Raw genomic sequence first — 19,456 nt, forward strand, 5'->3', positions numbered from 1 at the left:
GAAGTATAAAAGAGATGTCTGTATTTTAATGCATTTGCCACTTAACAGTTGTTGACATTTGCCCCAGACCCTAAGAAGTAATCAGGATGGAGAATGAAGTATAGTCATAAGCTGAGGCAACTCCATTGTTATGTAAACACTATACAACGTACTCACACAAATATAGGTGGTATAGCCTACTGCACACCCAGGCCACATGGTATAGCATAGCCAATTTTTCTTTGGGTACCAAACCCGTACAGCTATAAACAGTATCTTTACATTTCTTCTTCAATATGTTTTACTTACTGTAACTTTATAAACTTCCAAAGCTTAATTTTTTGACTTACAGTTAACAGCTTAAAACACACTGTACAGTTATACAAAATTATTTTATATCCTTATTTCTATATATTTTTAAAAAAATTTTTTCATTTTTACTTTTTAGACTTTTTTGTTAAAAACTAAGACATAAATACACTAGCTTAGGTCTACACAGGGTCAGGATCATCAATATTGTTTTATAACTAATATTATTACATGTGTAAAACAGCGTAATAGGCATACATGCTAAAATGTGTTTTCTTGATTGGGATATATAATAAAAAATTTTTTTAAAACCATCAACCTAAAACACAAAATGAAACTCATTCTCTTAAACTTATGAACAAGTTTTGGGAGACGAAGAGTGGTTGAAGTTTAAAGGCCTAATGGTTTTCCTATTAATTAGTAATAGATAACCTACACTAAAAACTACTGCAGCATCAAGAAACAGAAAAAAGAGAAAGGAAGCAAAGAGCATAGGATGGAGTGAGAACACCATCTTTATCCACCTACACACACCCCCATATATGGGTTAGTTCTGACAGAGCCCTGTGGAGCAACTTGAAGGGAAAAAAATAGAACAAATGGACAGCCTGTTGGCATTTTGATGTGGCTGTTGAGCACTGGGTCCCTTAAAGGAAAAGAGACAACTAGTTCTATAGTTAGAGCTGCAGCATTTAGGAAAACGAAAGCCATGTGTGAGGCTAGACTCAGAAGCCAAAGCTCCAGGGTGGCTAGAGATGACCATAGGGCAATGAGCAGCCTGTCCTCTTTACCAACCCCAAGTTTCTTGAGGCCATGTGGTTTTATCCAGACCTTTTCCAGGGAGTGACATCACACATCAGCTAAGTCTTACCCCATCCTGGAAGAGTCACACTGGAATGCAGCCTATAGGCAGTGAGAGAGGGAGTATAATGACTCAAATTGGGTCATCTCTAAGGCCCAACACAAACCAGATTAAGGTTCTATAACTGTCCACACCAGTGCGACTGAGAAGAACAGACTCTGGAATCACTTATAAGGAAAAGGAAACACCAAATGAGGAAACGCTTACAAACCTTGAGTACTGTATGCTAAGTGAAATAAGCCAATCACAAAGTATATATAGGGTATACAAATACTGTATGATTCTACTGATGAGGAACATGAGTCGTCAATAGAGACAGAGTGGACAGGGGCAGGGGACAGTGGGGAACTATTATATAGTTTCAGTTTCAGAAGATGGAAAAAGTGTAGGATATGGTGGTGATGGTTGTACAACATGAATGTGCTCAATACCATTGAACTGTATGTTTAAAAATGGTTAAGCTGCTAATTTTATCTTTCAGCAACACAAATAATGAAAACAAATCACTGAACTTAGAAAAAAGTTGTTGAAGCAGTCAATATGCAAACTGAACTCAATGTTCAAAGAAAAAGAGGAATTAAAAACCTTTTTTAAAAATAAGGGCTGGGGATGCAGCTCAGTGGTAAAACATTGCCTAGCATACAAGAAGCCCTGGCTTCAATCCCAGGACCAGGAAAAAAGAAAATCAAGAGATGAGTACATAGCTTCAAGATCAAGGTGTAGGCCTAAGACAATCATGAATCTGATTAAAAGGACAAGCATTTTAAGAACACTGTTGGAGAGCCTGCCATACAGCTCTCCTGCTCTCCACGCCTTGCTCTTCCACACCCCCTAGTACTGATCAAGGGGGTCTCTTCTGTTCAGCTTTGCCAGTCCTCTTATTCATAATAGACGAATGAAAAGTCCCAGAAACCAGTTCTGTTTGGGAAAGTTTTCTTTTGTTCTAGGCTTCGATGGTTAATATGCTTGACAAACTTCAGAGTCTCTCTGTCTCTGTAGACCAATGCCAAAGAATTGTTTTCTGGATTCACTATTAGCAGCTGAAAAAGGCAAATACAATGACCCATCACAACACAGAGCTCATTCTCAACTCTTCAGTGATTTACTACAGAACAGTTTCCATAGCAAGTATTTAAGATGGGGTTAAGGGATCCTTTGAAAGAGCTTTCATTAGGAAACACTTTTTTCTGGTTTTCAAGACATTTTCCAACAAGCTCCATTCTATCAGCAAATACCCAGAAAGGTTATACCTTTATTTATTTCTGATGACATTAGAAGATTAGTGGGAATGCATTCACAAGCCTCTTAATTTGTAATTTCTCAGTAAGGTAGAATAAATGCTTAGTAATTATCCTTTAGCATCTTTATTCCGTACTGAGTATTTCTTGTAGAAATTAGAACCACTGCCAGGCATTACAACATAGACTAATCAGCTAAAGACACTGGCAGAGGTCACAGAAATTGGGTCTCTGAAGAACAAAAGCCTTCTCATGAGCTAAAAGGGAGCATTTCTATAAGAAGCACCTTACCTCCTCATCTTCGCCTTTGGCAATATAGGAAGTAAAGCCACCATACTCTGGCTCCCAACCTACCAAGAGAAAAAAAAAACAGTACTCAGAGAGCTCTTGCCACAAGAGTTACATCACTCACTGAAAAGTGAGGGTTCTGGGATTCAGCAGTGACCAGCTCTATGACTTGTGAGCTTACCATCTGTTATTACAGAGTCCCTTTCCCCTAAAGGCCTAATTTCCCACAGATGACTGGAATGCAATCTTACTTCAACTGACACTGAGTGAGAAAACTGAGATTTGAATGTTAAATACACTCAGAAATACAATTACATGAAAGTTTTGGGTGGAAGAAGACGGCTGGGGGCAGAATTATGGTACGGTCCATCTCCCATTCCTAGGTCAGATATAAATTCTGCCGTGAGACTGAAACTCATGACACTCAACATTCATGAATTCATGAACTGTAAGATCCTGAGATAAGAGATCTTGGCTACAGAAAATCACTGTTGAGTTCATTTAGCTGGAAAGAGTCACTCAGGAGATACTGCTCCTCTAAGCAAACAGTTCACTGCTTTCTGTCCTTCTTACCTTCACAGCCACAGTAAAGAACTAAGTCCAGGGCAAATTCAGTCTGGCTGTTGTCATGGATTAAAGTGTAGTGACCAGTCCTCCAATGCCTCAGTTCCCCCTGGCAGGTGGGAACACTTGACTCTAAGAAAAAAACAGTGGAAGAAAAGCCAGTAAGTTTTAAAGATAACTCTGATACAAATGCTATATGGTGAAGAAATGATAATTAGCAATGATATGGAACTACTGTGAAATTGTTCTTGTAAACCTTTAACTTCCACCATCTAGTCTTATAAATGATTGTCAGAAGTTATCAGGTCTATTTGAGGGGAAAGAAAGTTAAATTTCAATTTCTCCATAATAAATTTTAAGTGAAGAATTACCTGCAAAATAAACAAGTAAAAATTTAAAACTTGGGTATTATTTAATCTTGAAGAAGGGAAGAGATTTCTCAACATGAGAAATCTGAAAGCAGAAACCATGAAAGGCAGTGTATAGATCTGTTTACTATTCCATTTTGTAAAGTTTATAGGTGGGGAACACTTGCCTAGCAAGCATGAGACCCTCAGCTTAATCTCTAGCACTCGCCACTAAAAGAAAAGCTAAACCATGTGGAACAAAGTTACAAAGCAAACTATTAAAATACATAGGACAAAGGGTTAATAGTCCCATAAATAACATTTTTTTACAATAGGTAAGAAAATGACAAAAAGTCCAAATAAAAGAAACTCAAATACCCAATAAATGTAAGGAAAATTTATATCCATACACTATTAATCATTGAACGGCAGGTGACATTTTCATCCACAGAATAAGCAGAGTTGGAAAAGGAAACACAATAATAATTAGTTTGCCAGAAAGAAGGATAGCATTATATATAATGCTGGTGGGAAGGCGGACTGATATAAGTTTTAGGGAAGCCAATTTGACAACTGCTTTAAAATTCTGAGCAGTCTGCAGGCATGGTGGTGCACATCTATAATCCTAGCACTCTAAGAGGCTCAGGCAGCAGGATCACAAGTTTAAGCCCACACTACAATTTAGTGACTTAGTGAGATCCTTCTCAAAATAAAATCCCAAGTACTGAAAAGCAAAAACATGCAGTTTTTGATGTTGCACTTTCCTTCTCCAACCCAAGTACTAACCAGCAGGAACCTGCTTAGCTTCTGAGTTCAGCTCCATTAACATGTGCAGTTCTAAGAAACAATGATGGTGAAAAACTTGAAAAGAATCCAAACACCCAACATGGGGCTGGTTAAGGTCATCTGCTGAGATATTCTGCAGTCAATAAAAATGATCAAAACAGTGGTTTAAAAAACTATTAGCTGTGTAATACTGTCTTAAAATGAAATATGAAATGACAAAAATGCAATGTTGAACAGCAAATACAGATACGTAAAGCTGCTTTGGTTGGGGGAGGCAAGGGCTTCCTAGAGTGTGCAAATCTGTTAGTACAAAGGATGGAAAATGTTTAGGAAATACTAAGTGGGAAAAGATTACAGAAAAATATATGAGGCCTAATCCCATTGTAAATATATGTGTATATATGTTTTCTGGATCACCTGCTCACCTGTTCAGTCATTCCTTATCATGTAACCCTATTACAATGGCATGTATATTTTTTCTTGCCTGTGTGTATATTTCCATTTCCCATTAAAATGTAAGCTCCAGGAAAGCAACAACCTTGTCTGTTTTGTTCTCCAACTCCTGAAATATGGGGCTTAGCACAATAGTAGATACTCAAGAAATATTTGTTCAATGAGTAATTGTACAGTGAACGGTTAAAGGTAAATAAGGACAGATCCTAACACCAGCTTACTTTTCTTTGCTGCTTCTTCCCCTGGTGCTGATTCTATCTGTTCACTGCTCTGTTGGCTGCTGTTACTGATGGCTGTCTGATTATCCTCTGAGGAGCTACGGCTAGTTCCCTCTTCAGTGCTACCAGGCGCACAGGCTGCTTCTCCCTCTGTCTTGTCCTTGATCTCATCTTCTTCTGAAGGGGCCAAGAAGTGAAGCTTCAGGCCTGTGAAGTTGGAAAGCAGCAAGAACAGTGCCTCCGAACGAAATAACTCCATGCAGTCCTTCAGTGTATCAGGGATCTGACTCTCTTCAGCTTTCTCATAAAACCTGAAAAGCAGCAATGCCAAGTTCATCAAGCCCTAATGTAAAATTACTCATGGGACAAATGCTGATCATTAGCTCTGACCTGTCTTCCCCAAATCTTGGCACAGTCTACTAAAGCAGTTTCTCACAGTGGTGAGATTTGGTGGGGCCTGCTACTGGACTCCCCTTGAAACAAAACGTCATTATAGCAAATGCCCTATTATTATTGGAGGTGAGCTGAATGCAGATGCAGATGTCTTGGATGACAGGTTCTACCTTTTGTTAGGGGGACCACGGCTGGTCCATTCCACATCTCCTTTCTCCAGTGCCTCACAGACCTTTGCAAACTTCTCAGGCTGCAAAATAAGCAAATAAAGAAGCAGTTAGTAATTCTTCTTGTGACCTTTGGGAGGTGTGGCAGCTTTGCAAAACATCAGTCTGGCTGCTTCCTAAAAGGTCTGTGTAACACTCACCTCCTTCATATAAGATCTGCTACTGTGAAGTCAGGGCAGACTGGATACACTGTCATCTTGCTTTAGCTAGGAGACCTGAGTGCCAATGTGAGCATTCCTTTGGGCAGCTGGGTATCTTTGGTCTTTAATTCTTAGATTTATAAAATCAGGACCCTAATACAGACTTTTTAATTCATTGGATATTGTGAGAAAAAATTAACTGCATTAAAGTCAATGTGATTACAAGGAAAATCTTTGTATAATAATGCAGATCCTCTTGGCCTCAGCTCATTCCCTCATTTAATGAATTTTCTAAATTCAAAAAGTTAAACTGCAGTACAAAAGCTGGTTAATCTTTTGCAACATTATCCACAAGAGGCTTTACATGCATGTGTTTAATACAATTTCCCAGGGAATACTAGCAGCTCCTATTAGCTGTAATATTTGAAAGAGAAAAAAAACCTCATAGCATGATTTAAGTAAGCTCAATTAAATTACTAGATAAATAAGTTTATTTACTGTAACACTTCTCAAATTCTGTTATATGCTATATGTCCGCTACAAAATTCCAAGGAAGAGAGCATGTAGGCTCCCTCCACCTCTTTTCAAGGAGGAACACCTCTTGGGAGTGTGATTCCATTGGACCCATGGCCAACTGTGAAGTGCCACTTATCTCAGATAGCCCTCACAAAGTTCTGCAAGAAAAGCAAGGCAGGTATTATCCTAATATAACTGATGATAAAATAAATACCCAGAGAAATGCAGTGATTTGCTCAGGTTAGTAAAACCAGAGCCAGGACATGAATATAGGTCTTCTGACTTCAGGTCTCTTTCCAGTGTAAGAAGCTGCCTCACCACTGCCAAATGTTCATTAATAGATTTTTGACTGCTGGGTGCAGTGGTGCACACCTGTAACCACAGCTACTTTGGAGGCAGAGACAGAAGGATTGCAAGTTTGAGCCCAGCCTGAGCAACTCAGTATGACTCTGTCTCAAAACAAAAAGAGCTGGGGACACAGCTCAGTGCTAGAGCACTTATCTAGTATGTTTGACAGAATCCTCAATACTGTAAAAAAATAAAAATAAAATAAAATAAATTTAAAAAGAATGATGTTGATCAAACTACAATTAATACCCACTGTTAAAAATAAAAATGTTAAAAATAAAAATAAAATTGTTAAAAATTAATAATATCTATCGTTAAAAATAAAAATTGTTAAAAATAAATTTGACCATACTCGTCAAAGGAATAGAAAGGGAACTAGGTAACAACTCCCTTTCAGGGTGAAAACTTTTATAGGGCTGTGTGTACTGCCTGATAAGGTTCTAGAAAAGTTGGGCACAATGGCCTGTAATAACCTACAATCCCAGCTACTAGGGGAGGTGAGGCAAGAGGATCATAAGTTCAAGGCCAGCCTGGACATCCTAGCAAGATTTTGTCTCAGAATAAAATTTTAAAAAGGGCTGAGTATGTAGCTCACTGGTAGAGGGCTTGCCCAGCATGTGCAAGGTTCTAGGTTCAAATCCCTGGAACCACAAAAAACAAAAAAAATGGTTCTAGATTAACAGGACTAAGAGATTTTTAATCTACTAAGCATACAACTAATACCAATGTGCACTATTATCATTTTGGTATTTTATTTGAGAAGAATGACATAAATATTAGAGCCAGGAAGAAAACAAAACAAAACTATTAGTGATGTCCATTCACCCATTCAAGAAGCAAGACTGGCTGCTGAACAAGATATGCTGACCTACCTTAAGAAATTCCTTCAAGAGAATTTCAGACCTTTCTTCAAACTCTTCTTGAATTTGAGCTTGATATTCCATGTCCAGGTAAGAAGGGTTGATCCACTCATACAAAATTTCATGCTTACAAAGAAGCAGCAGATACAAAAGATGAGTTAAAAATAATTCCTATAGCTTTTGTTCTTACATCACTTCACACTATTAAAATACAAGTAAATCCTCACTGTATATGTTTTTCCTATTATGCATAAAGTATTAGAAAACTTTGCCTGAAAAATATCACAAGTTTAAGAAAAATGGAAGGGGCAAGCTCAAAGTCTAGTTTCTTTACCAGGAAGACCTAATTTTAAAATCAGAAAATGAAATGCTGTAACTTCTAAAATAAGAATCACAATAATTTATCCTTACATCTTGCGGGATGTGAGGGTTCCGAGGTATGAGGGGTTCAAAGTAGGTGGGAGGCCTGGTCAGTGAAGGACCATGAAACCAGCCACTGATAGATATACGCGACTTTTCTTCAGAAAGGACTTCAGACACCTGAAAGAACGAGAGCAGCAGCACATCACACAAGGGGAGAGGAGGGAGGATACCAGCCAAGGCACATTTATCTGAAGATCCTTCAAGCTAGGTATGAAAACAACCTGATCAGTTAAGTCCAACAGGAAGCTGTCACATTTGGATAATGGGTGACTAAAAAGTGCGGTCCTTAGTACTTGTATACCGGTATATTTGTGGCTTACAATCTTTACCTGGTGAAAGGATACTGGAGACACTTCAAAGAAAACCAGTTTGTTCCACGAAGGGACAAGAGACTTGACAATCTGCTTCGGCTGAAAGTGTTCTGCACCAGGAGAGAACACATCCATAAACGTGGTTCAGTATCATTAACCACTTCCAGGCCATCTCATTTCACTCCTGACATCTCTCACATTTCTGAGATTATGTGGAAGTACCCTTCAGAGTCTAAAAGACCACCCCCTTCTACCTGTTTCATTCATGCTTGCTCGTTCTGCTAGGTCATGTGTTACTACATCATCCATTTATAGTTGATGAGGGGGCTGGAGATTTAGCTCAGTGGTTCCACTGCCTGCCTCGCAAGCACAAGGACCTGAGTTCAATCCCCAGTACCAAAAAAAAAAAAGGAATAATATAATTGATGAAGAATAATATAACTGAAAGTTTCCTGGTGTCAACCTGTGGTGTCATTTATTCAAAAAAAGCCCCCATCTCCTGTCAAACAGACTGGTCTTGGCAGATTCACAGCCACAGGCATCTCCATACGCTTTCTACCCTCCCATAGTCAGTAAACGCAGGGTTACTTCTCATCTTAAATCGATTCTAATTTATCTCTGGAGTAATGATTATTTTCACTAAACTTCAAGAGGTGGTTGTCAGGGCTGGCATTAATTCCTCCTGAGGTAGCCACTGCAACAAGTGGCCTTCATGTCCATTGAAGTGATGCTGAGTTAACTTGGTTTTAATTTAGGAATGATCACTGGGGGTGATGAGCATGCACCCATCTTACCATCAATGCTATATAGGTCCAGAGTGCCCCCCAAGCTCCTGTCCCAGGGAGGAACCAGGTACAGAATGAAGGCAATCCGGCGCCCTTCCAGCTCATCGTCATGGCAGAGCAGGGCATCTGCAAAAGTTTTTAATGCACATCTTAGATACCTGCATAGACAATAAGCAGCTGCCATCTGACCCTCCCTTTGATGTCAGTCCATCTGATATTCATCTATAATGCCAGTTCTATCCTTAAATGTCCCCCAGCTTTAAAAGTGACATGCTTCTTTGCCAGGCATGGTGGCATATGCCTGTAATCCCAGCGCTCTGGGTGGCTGAGGCAGGAGGATCTCAACTTCAAGCCCAGCCTGGCAAATTTAGTAACTGAGGGAGACCCTGTCTCAAAATAAAATTAAAAAACAGAATTGGGGGTGTAGCTCAGCGTGAAGGCCCTGGGTTCAATCTCAAGTACTGGAAAAAAAAAAAAGACATGTATTTCTTCTCTTTACTGAAATGAAACCTAGTCAATAAAAAAAATTCTAGGGCTGGGGATTTAGTTCAGTGGCGTGCCTGCCTGGCAAGTGTAAGGTCCTGAGTTTGATCCCCGGTGCCAATAAATAAATTCTAAACAGTAAAGAGTATACCATATATACAGATAAATCTGATTATAGTCACTATATTTATATATATGTTATCGACATAAGTGTATTCACTTTTTTGTTTTTGAGACAAGTTCTTACAACATAGTCAGGCTGGCTTTGAACCACTGTATAGCCCAAGCTGGCCTGGAAATCTTGGAGGTCCTCCTGCCTCCAACTCCCAAGTGCTGGGATTACAGGCATGCACCACCAAGTTGGCAGTATATTCACTTTTTTAAAAAAGGTATCCTACTGTGATTATTTGTGGCCTGCCTTTATTACATGGTAAATGTCTTTCCATATCAATATATACATTTAGGGGCTAGGGATTTAGCTCAGTGGTTTCGCTGCCTGCTGCGCAAGCGCAAGGACCCAAGTTCAATCCTCAGTACCCAAAAAAAAAAAAAAAAAAAAATATATATATATATATATATATATATGCACACATTTAACAACATTTTTAATGGCAGAAGTTATTCTACACATGAATTGTAAATTTACCTTCCTCCTTCTTTAATTAGTTTCCTATTTTTAATTAAGTTGTTTTGGCTATTACAAAGAATGCTTTAATGAATATTATTATGCATGGATCTTTTCATCCTTGTTCCTATTAACTGCTTAAGTTAAATTTCTAAAGCCATTTGGTGGGACTGAGCAAGGTAGGCATCCATGTGGGGTGGGAAAGGGAGAGAAGAGCACAGTGAACTAAAACCATTTACAAACAGAGGGACTGTGCCAATAAAGAAACATATTGAAGACAATGGGATTCTGCTCTCACAGTTAAAGAAAGAAATGAACAAATATGGAAAATGAGAAATCTATAATGAACTCTGTGTTTTTTTTTGAGACAAGGACTCGCTTTGTAATGCAGTCTGGCCTAGAACTCACTATTAGCCCAGGCTGGCCTTGAACTCGTGGTGATCCTCCTGCCTCTGCGGCGCCACCATGCCCCGCTGTGCTGTTTGTATAATTGGAAATGGAGGAATCAATGTGAATTCAACTTCCTAGATCTAGATAAACATATAGAGGTATAGCAATACATACAAGTGTATGTGTATCCATCCAAGTGTACATGTGTATTCACACATGTATTATGGTGAAAGAATCTGGGAGCAGTGAGACCCCAATGGCAAAGACACCTAGAATCCAGATCTTGATGGTTAAACATCATTCTTCACCAAAAAGAACCAAAGTTCTTGGGAGGAATGGCTGACTAGGGTATTCTTGGACTTAGGAAGGAAAATATAAGTCTAGAAATTCTTGTTTTATAGAAAGTAAGACATAAAAGAATAATGGGGGCACAGCACAATGATACAAAAGTCAGTTTAAACATGCTCTTCTTGATCAAATCTAGGACAATAAAAACATCAGTAACAGAATTATTATATTTGGATGCAGTGGCACATGCCTATAATCCCAGCTACTCAGGGGGCTCAGGTAGGAGGACAGCAAATTTAAGGTTAGCCTGGGTAACTCAGTGAGACCCTTGTCTCAAAATAAAAATTTTAAAAGGGGTGAGTAAAGAAGCCGAGTGGTGGAACACTTGCTCAGCATGTGCAAGACCCTGGGTTCAATCCCTGGTACCAGGAAAAAACAAAAAGTAAAAAACCCAAACCCAACAACAACAAAAAGCCCGAAATAGACTATTACATGAAGAGTAATCCATAAATCCATACCAATATAAATAAGTGAATGAATAAATAATGAGGAGAGAAATGACAACCAATAAATGTAGAAGAAATTTATTATAAAATCACTATTTGGCAACCTCCATTGCAATAGCTTAGCAAGAAATATCAGTAGATATTAAAATAAGTGAATCAAAGTTTGGTGAGAAATGGGATAATTATATAATCTTAAAGTATCTCCTTACAAAATACATAGTGATGGATGAAAAAAGAATAGTTAGCAAAACTGGTATCAGCCAATACTTTCAGTAATTGAAGTGAACATCATGAAACCAAATATTAAATGTGAATGAGCCTGTGGACTAAAGAGGAATAATGTATAGATGTTAATTTCCTGATTTTGATGATTTGTTACTTTCAAGTAGGGGAATATACTTATTACAGAAATTTCTGAAGTAATCCAGTATTCAGAAACATTATGACTGCAACCTATTTTTAGGTAAAATAGGAAACAGATTATTTGTATTGGGCTTGTTGCTTTTTTTTAAGTTTGATATTACTTCAAAGTAACAAAACAAAGATATATAACATGACTTTTCATATGTATCACTCAGTTATCTCCACAAAAGTTGTTACCAATTTCTGTTTCCCCAGGACAATAGATAAGAGGAAACCCAAATCAAAATTAAATTAATTGATTGAGTCAGGGTCTCACCATGTAGTTTAGGCTAGCTTTGAATTCACTATGTAGCCCAGGCAGGCTGGTTTTGTACTCACAGCAATTCTCCTGCCTCAGCCTCCAGAGTGCTGGGATTACAGGTGTGTGCCACCACATTCAGCCACAATTTTATTTAGTAAAATAAATAAATAAATAAATAAATAAAAAACAAAAAAAGTCCCCAAACTTGTATTTAAAATAAAGGTATAATCATGTGCTCTGAAAGGAACTAGAAGGATGCACCCCGAACTAGTGACAATGGATACCAATGAAGATAAAAGGGGGCAGAGAGGTGACAGGGATTAACACAGTTTACCCAGAATACTTTTACAGTGCTTAAACTTGTTCCCTTAAGTATATATTCACTTTTTATTTTCAAAATAAAAAAGAGAAGGAAAATGGCGCTGAGATAGCTGTTTCTTGGGAAGGCTATGAACACAATTTATTGTCTTTGAATTTCCTGTCTTTGTATTCAAGGTTGGTATGTATGTGGATTATGAACATTTTTCTCAAAATATGGTCAATAGCTTTCATCATATTCCCAAAGAGAATTACTGCCTTATCTCTTCCAATAAAGTGGCTAAGTATATGAGCTGGGTCTTACCCACGCAGAAACATTAAGGCTAGTATTTTGGTACATAGATGCTATCTTTCCATCATTATGGAGTGAAAGCCTTTAAATCTTACAATGCTGTCTTCCTTACCAGTGAATTCATACTTAGCACAGGACATGTCAATGGTTGGTTCCAGGTCAATGTCAGAAATGTCAGAAAGCCACGTCCGGAAATCTTCAAACAGAAGCTTCCTAGAAGTGTAAACAAAAGATGACTTGTTATGCCATAGTGTGGGCTCTATCTGGATGTATGCTACAACTATTTTCCTGGAGGTCACATTTTATTCAAGAGATCCATTCTCAGATTTCACTCAAAAGGTCCTGAGAAATGTTTCCCAGTTTTAACTTGCGTAGTTTAAGACCAGTAAATGTAAATCTCTAGCTACTGTAGCATATTTTTTGCTCTCAAGTCTCATATATTTCATTTTCTCAGTATTTTCTTCCTTCTAAATTTAAAGTATGTCCCACTGCAGCAGCATTTTGGCTTTGTCCTAACAACTTACCATACCATTGCTGCATTCCAAATTACTGATTTTTCGGACATGTTTTTGAGCAGGAAAATGGAAAACTCAACTGTTTTCTTTATACCAAATGTGTGTTTTTTCTCCCATAATGACTGATTGCTCTGAAGCAAACTGAGTATTCTATAACTCAGTTCAATTCTGACACTATCTGCAATAGGTCAGCACGCAAGGGCTCAGTCCATGAGGACTACCCCTCAACTTCAGACAGCAACCTCCAGTCCAGGTTATGACCTGTGTTTCTAATTGACTGACTATACATCAGAGGCTCCCACAAAACCATCAAGTTTGGCCATTTGCTGAACAGTTTACATTCTACATGGAATAGCCAAAAGGAAGAGATTCATGGGCAAACTATTGGGAAAAGCACCTCCAAGTTTTCAGCAAACTGAATCCCCCTTGGTTAGGGATTTTTACGGAGGCTTCATTATGCAAGCATGATTAAACAAACCACTCACTATTGTTGATTAACCCAATCAACTTTCAGCCTCTCTTTTCCTTCAAAGATTGGAGTAGTGGGGCTGAATGTTCCAATGTTCTATTCACATGATTAGCTTCCCTGGTAACCAGCCCCACATCCTAAATCTTTGGTGCTTTCCAAAATCACCTCATTTATATAAACTCAGGTGTAGTAGAATAGGGTTCCTTTTAATAAAAGATACTTCATTTACCTTTACTGATCTCATATTTCAAAGGTGTTAGGAGCTTGGTGCCAGGAATGGGGATTAAGATCAAACATATTTCCTGTTATAAATCATGCAATGTCAGAAGCACTCACTTAGCACCACCATTCAATGAACATTTGGATGATACTGTTGCAGAAGGTCACAAAGATTTTAAACTGGAGAAATAGTGAGTACTAAACTGCACAGTAATCAGTAATCAGTAAAATCCTTCATAGAAGTGCTAACAGGATACCAAGAAAAAAATTGTGAGCTTTTCCATTTATCAGCTAAACTGATAAAAAAATTTGTGTAGAAATCACTTTAACACAATTCATACTTCACTCAGCCAAAGAACTTCAAAATTAACTTTCACAAATTACAAACATTTCAAAGGACGGACATTAATTTAAATCATGTATGTAAAGGCATTTGATTAGTATTTTTTGGTTACCATTTCTTTTTTTTTTTTTTGGTACTGGGGATTGAACTCGGGTCCTTGCGCTTGCGCAGCAGGTGGCGAAACCGCTGACCTAAACCCCCGGCCCTGATTAGTATTTTTTGATCATCCTGGTCCAAGTGCATATAATTGAAATTCCCCCCAAATGCAACTGTACTGTTCATAACTAAAATATCAAGTCTTCAGGTAGATCTATAAGATTTCATTATCAAATACCTTATATTATAAACCACTCAAAATATTCCATAAAATACTATGCTTGGTTAGTACAACCAGAAGTGTTCTAAAAGGCAGAGCTACAAGTCATTTAGAAATGAAGAGAGATAGCAAGCTGCTGAACCAGGCTTCAGACAATGTGGGTGACAAAACACTTCTGCAAAATCTTGATATTTTAAACAACTAATATCATCAAAGCCTTTTATTAGTAGCATTAATCCCCACAAGTTTATTCCATAAAAGGTTCTTCTGCCCTTACTGTGAATGTGCCAGGAACAGGTTTATTTCCTGACATGATTACCACTTTTAAATTTCATTCATGAGAGAATTCTCATGAGAACCCAAATGGGAGATAAAAACACAAAGACTGGCTTTTTGTAATGACCAAGGAATTCTAGCTCTTACACTATCTGGCCGTGACACTTTGGGTACAGAATGTAACTCGGTCCCAGATAAAATGATCATCACAGACTGTTGAGAAACTAAAGAGATAATGCCTTAAAGCAAGACTCTCTTTGAGGGGAAAAAGTCTAAATCAATTTGAAATACATGTTACAATTAACATACATATAAGCAAAACTTTAGGATTTAGAATAACCTGTGCAGGCTTCCAGCACATATTAAAGAATCTCAGAGCTAAAAGAGAATTTAAAAACAAAAAAAAAACAAAAAACAACTCCTACCAGATACAAAAGAAATAGCTATTATAAATCAACATATGTTTATTACAGAAAAACTAGGAAAAAAATCCAACAGATGTAAAAAGAAACTGTTTTAAAAAAAACCCCTGTAATCTCACTAGTCGAAGATTCCATTTTTCCAAGTCTTTTATTATGTACACACAGATATCCCAATATATGTATATCTTTTTTCTTAAATAGGATCATATTGTGTGTGTATACTGTCTCTTTTTCTCTTGACAAAAGTGTAGGACTGGGGATTTAGCTCAGTGGTGCTGCCACCTGCCTCGCAAGCACAAGGTCCTGAGTTTGATCCCCAGTACCAAAAAAGTGACAAAAGCATATTTCAATGAATTTAAGAAGACTCTAATTGTAAGAATTATTACTTTGTATATGCCTAAGAAAAAAATGTCAATTAAATTAAGACAAAACAGTGATTTCGTGAGACACTGGATCATACAAATGTTAAAATATGAAAAACAAAAAAGAATTACTATCTTTGAATTGATGAAAGAATACAAGCATCAAATTTAAGCATTTAAATTCATACTTTTTTTTATTCATACACATTTTTAATGGCTGTATAATTTCTACTTTATGTTTTGTACCATTATCTATATAAATCTCCACAGATGGCCATTTAAATTTCTGTATAATTTTGCTCCATATGAACATTACAGCAATCTCATGGAATCTCTGAGTACATCGTTATTTGTCAAGATAAGGTTTAATAAGTAGAATTACTTTACAAAAAAGATACACATACTTAAGGGTTTTGATACATCTTTCTAAACCATCTTCTATAAAAGGCTCCAGCAATGCACTATATAAAGGAATCTACAACCCTGTCAACACTGAGGTTTGCCCCCGCCCCCAGTATTTCCCTACCTAGCAGTGTGAAAAATGCTATCTCCATTGTTACTTTGTTTTCTGGATTACTAACAAAGTCAAACATTTTATCTTTAAGAATTTGGGCCTTAAAATCAGACAGACTTGGGTTTATATCCAAATTCCCTCAATTTTAGCTGGGTAGTTTTAAAAAAGCTACTTAATTTCTCAGTCTGTTTCCTCCTGTACAAAATGGGATAATAATGTTGGCAAAGACTATATGACATACATTTAAAGTATTTACCACTATACCTAACACATACTTGACACCCAACAAATAGGATTATTTGCTTACCGTAAAGCTGAGATATGAGGCTCTCTTCTCTTCTTTAAATCATCAGACTTGATCATGACAAAAAGAAAACAAGGATTTCTTTATTACTATACATTAGGTGCAAAGAGCAGAGTAGTCTAGTGAGGACTCTGGCAGTATAGCATTGTGGGTAAGAGCCTGGACTCTGAAGCCAAACTGCCTCGCTTTGGTACATGGCCTTTCCATCTGGCAGATCTGACACGGCCAAGTTACTTGGTCTTTATGTACATTACTCAGTCAGAAAATAGTTATTACACAGAATTTTATGTTTATTGAGGGAGATAATTCACATAAAAATAGATTATTAACATAAAGGTGATAAGTGCAAAGGAAAAAAACTGCAGGGAAAGAGAAGTGAGGTAGTGCTGAGTGCAGGGAGGGGTTTGCAATCATACAGAGGGGGACCAGAGTAGACCTCAGTGAGCAAAGCCTATTCCAGATACGCAGCAGGGCTGCATGGCTAAGTTCACAAACATTAAATGCAAAAATTTTTAATGCTCCAAAATGAAATAAAATGAAATCCTGTACCGATTAGAAGTTACTGCTCAGCTTCTGGTAACCTGTAAACTGCTGTCTGTATATATATATTTGCCTATTTTGGACATTACATACAAGTGAAATCATACAATATATAGGCTTTTGTGTCTAGTTTCTTTGACAGCAAAAGTTTTTCAAAAGTTCATCCATCTTGCAGCAGTAGATTCCTTTCTACAGCTAAGTAGTACTCCACTGCATGGGTAAACCACATTGTGTTTATGCATTTATCAGTTGACAGGACATTTGGGTTCTTTCTACATTTTGGTTATTATAAATAATGCTATTATGAACACTTGTGAACAATTTCCTTTTGAAAAAAATTCTGTGAACAAGTTTTTAAGAGACCATGTGTTTTTCAATTCTCTTGGGTTTGTTTACATTTTAAAATACAATGACTGTTACTATGCAAGCAAGTGAGCACAGGAGATTGGTTAATACATGGATAAGACTAATTCTGATGAGAGACAAAGACAGCCTGAACCAGGTGTTGTCTGTTGGCAGTGGAAGTCGTAAGGTGTTTTTTATCCCCTCCTCCAGATATATTTTGAAGGTAGAGACAAAATTTCTTCAATGGAAGGGAAATGACAGGTGAAAGAGGAATCAAGGATGACTCATTTTTGGCTTGAGCTACTGGAAGGTTGCCAGTAGCTGACATGGGGAAGGGAACAGATTTAGGAGAAGATCAGGAGGACACTTTTGGACTTAGGTGTGAGATTCATACTAGAAATCCAAGAGGAGACACAAAGCCATAAGAATCTGTGGAAATCTGTGTACATTTTAGTCAAAGGACTAAAACCCAGAGTATTCTTGTCATTCAGGTGACACTTGTAAGGGGAAGACCTAGCAAAGAAAACTAAAAAGGAATGGCCTGTGAGGTAGAAAGGAAAACAAGAGACCATGGTATCTTCAAAGTATAGTGAACATTTGTCTCTAGGAAGGATATAGTAGGTCAAAGGCTGCTAGAAATTTATGGACTGAAAACTGTTCATTAATATGGATATACTAATGTGGAGGTTATGAGTGATCTTGACAAGCACAGTTTCAGTGGAATGGTAGTGGTGAGAGCCTGATAAGAGTGGTCCTATCAGAGAATGAGAGGAAAGGAATTTGCAGCAGCAGACAACTCTTACAAGGAATTCTGCTGTTGAGGGAATTAACCAGAGGAACAGGGTGAAAACTGAAGAAAAAAGTTAGGTCAGGGCATTTTATTTCTTCTGATAAAAGGAACAACTTTTTCTTTTGGTTTTTGGTATGTTTAAGGAAATGATGCAGGAAAACAAACAAACAAAAACGAAAACAACTGATGTAGTTTTCCTATTAATAAAACAGGAATATGACTGTACTTCCTTCATGGGATTGCTATAATGATTTAATGAATAAATATAAAGTTTTTAGAATGTCACAGTGTGTACTCAACAATGCTTACCTGGTTAGCGGGGCCAGAAGATGTCAGAGACCCAACTATTCAATTGATACCCGCAAAGAAAAGGTCTGAAGGTGCAGAAGACTGAGAACAGGTTTTATATTTACTGTCTTAGGGTGTGGAGATCCTGTCCAACAGTGTGCAGGCAGTGAGCAGGATAAAAACTATTCAGAGAAGAGCCCACATAGGTTTAAAGTAATAGCTTCTCCCATCCTTCATCCAAGGCCCTTTTTATTACTTACCCTCTCATTGACCTCAATCAATGAAATATTTTCATTTGTCAAGTTGCATCAAGTAAAAAAAAAACTGGTATCTCAATTTAGTAATCAAGAGATGCATATACTTCTAAATCAACAAGAGGGCTAGTGTTATCAAAGTGGATATAATTATAAAGAACAACAACTGTGGTTTTTCATTAACTTGAGCCACCTTACTATGAATTAACGTTTAATTTTCATTTGATTTCTGAATTAAGAGTCTCATCATTCATGCATTTAGCCTGGTTAATTCCATCATATGCACAAGGTCCAAAGACAAGATTAGGGTAGGATAAGCCAGCTGATGAGTAACAAATAAGAGAAAAGCATCATATATCCTCTTATCCTAGATAAAATCAAAGGGAAAATGCAAAGAAAACAAAATAACTCTTCATCTTTATGTTCTGAAAAATAAAATTTTTTTTGGTATCAGGGATGGAACTCGGGACCCTGCGCCTGCAAGGCAGGCAGTGGCACCACTGAGCTGAATGCCCGGCCCTATGTTCTGAAATTTTAAGCCATGATGTCACTGAGGTTTTTCTAAAGGATTTTTTCATCTGTCTCATACACTGAGAGATATTCCTCAAACTGGGAAAACCAGTGAGTTATATTTTTTATAGACTTAGCTATGTCTTCTAAGAGTAGATAAAATAGCCTTGATTTCAACGTCTTTTTAGCCAAATTAAATTGTTCACCAAAAAAGAATAGAGTTGGAGATTTAGCTCAGTGGTTTCGCTGCCTGCTGCGCAAGCGCAAGGACCCGAGTTCGATCCCCCGTACCAAAAAAAAAAAAGAATAGATTAAACTCTGATGGATATACTGCAATGCAGGATACACTGCAACCCATCAAGCCATTTAAAGACAT

The 19,456-nt window shown here is 37.5% G+C and overlaps 1 protein-coding gene across 3 annotated transcripts in view; it reads right to left on the minus strand.

Moving 5' to 3' along the window:
* Nucleotides 1–19,456, minus strand: part of Ogfod1 (2-oxoglutarate and iron dependent oxygenase domain containing 1) — a 23,232-nt gene continuing 3,776 nt past the window's right edge. For all 3 annotated transcript variants that reach the window (XM_013073319.3, XM_004847894.4, XM_013073320.3), the window contains exons 3-13: nucleotides 16,357–16,403; nucleotides 12,726–12,826; nucleotides 9,057–9,173; nucleotides 8,281–8,372; nucleotides 7,940–8,068; nucleotides 7,541–7,654; nucleotides 5,608–5,687; nucleotides 5,048–5,355; nucleotides 3,250–3,372; nucleotides 2,680–2,738; nucleotides 1–2,190 (exon numbers count right to left, since the gene is read on the minus strand). In XM_013073319.3, the coding sequence (XP_012928773.1) occupies nucleotides 2,029–2,190; nucleotides 2,680–2,738; nucleotides 3,250–3,372; nucleotides 5,048–5,355; nucleotides 5,608–5,687; nucleotides 7,541–7,654; nucleotides 7,940–8,068; nucleotides 8,281–8,372; nucleotides 9,057–9,173; nucleotides 12,726–12,826; nucleotides 16,357–16,403 (1,332 nt within the window). In that variant the 3' untranslated portion in view covers nucleotides 1–2,028. The remainder of the gene's footprint in view (nucleotides 2,191–2,679; nucleotides 2,739–3,249; nucleotides 3,373–5,047; nucleotides 5,356–5,607; nucleotides 5,688–7,540; nucleotides 7,655–7,939; nucleotides 8,069–8,280; nucleotides 8,373–9,056; nucleotides 9,174–12,725; nucleotides 12,827–16,356; nucleotides 16,404–19,456) is intronic.

This window comes from Heterocephalus glaber, unplaced genomic scaffold (genome assembly GCF_053883595.1).
Source record: "Heterocephalus glaber isolate CG9 unplaced genomic scaffold, H.glaber_assembly_v1.0 deba00000071, whole genome shotgun sequence".
NCBI lineage: Eukaryota > Metazoa > Chordata > Mammalia > Rodentia > Bathyergidae > Heterocephalus > Heterocephalus glaber.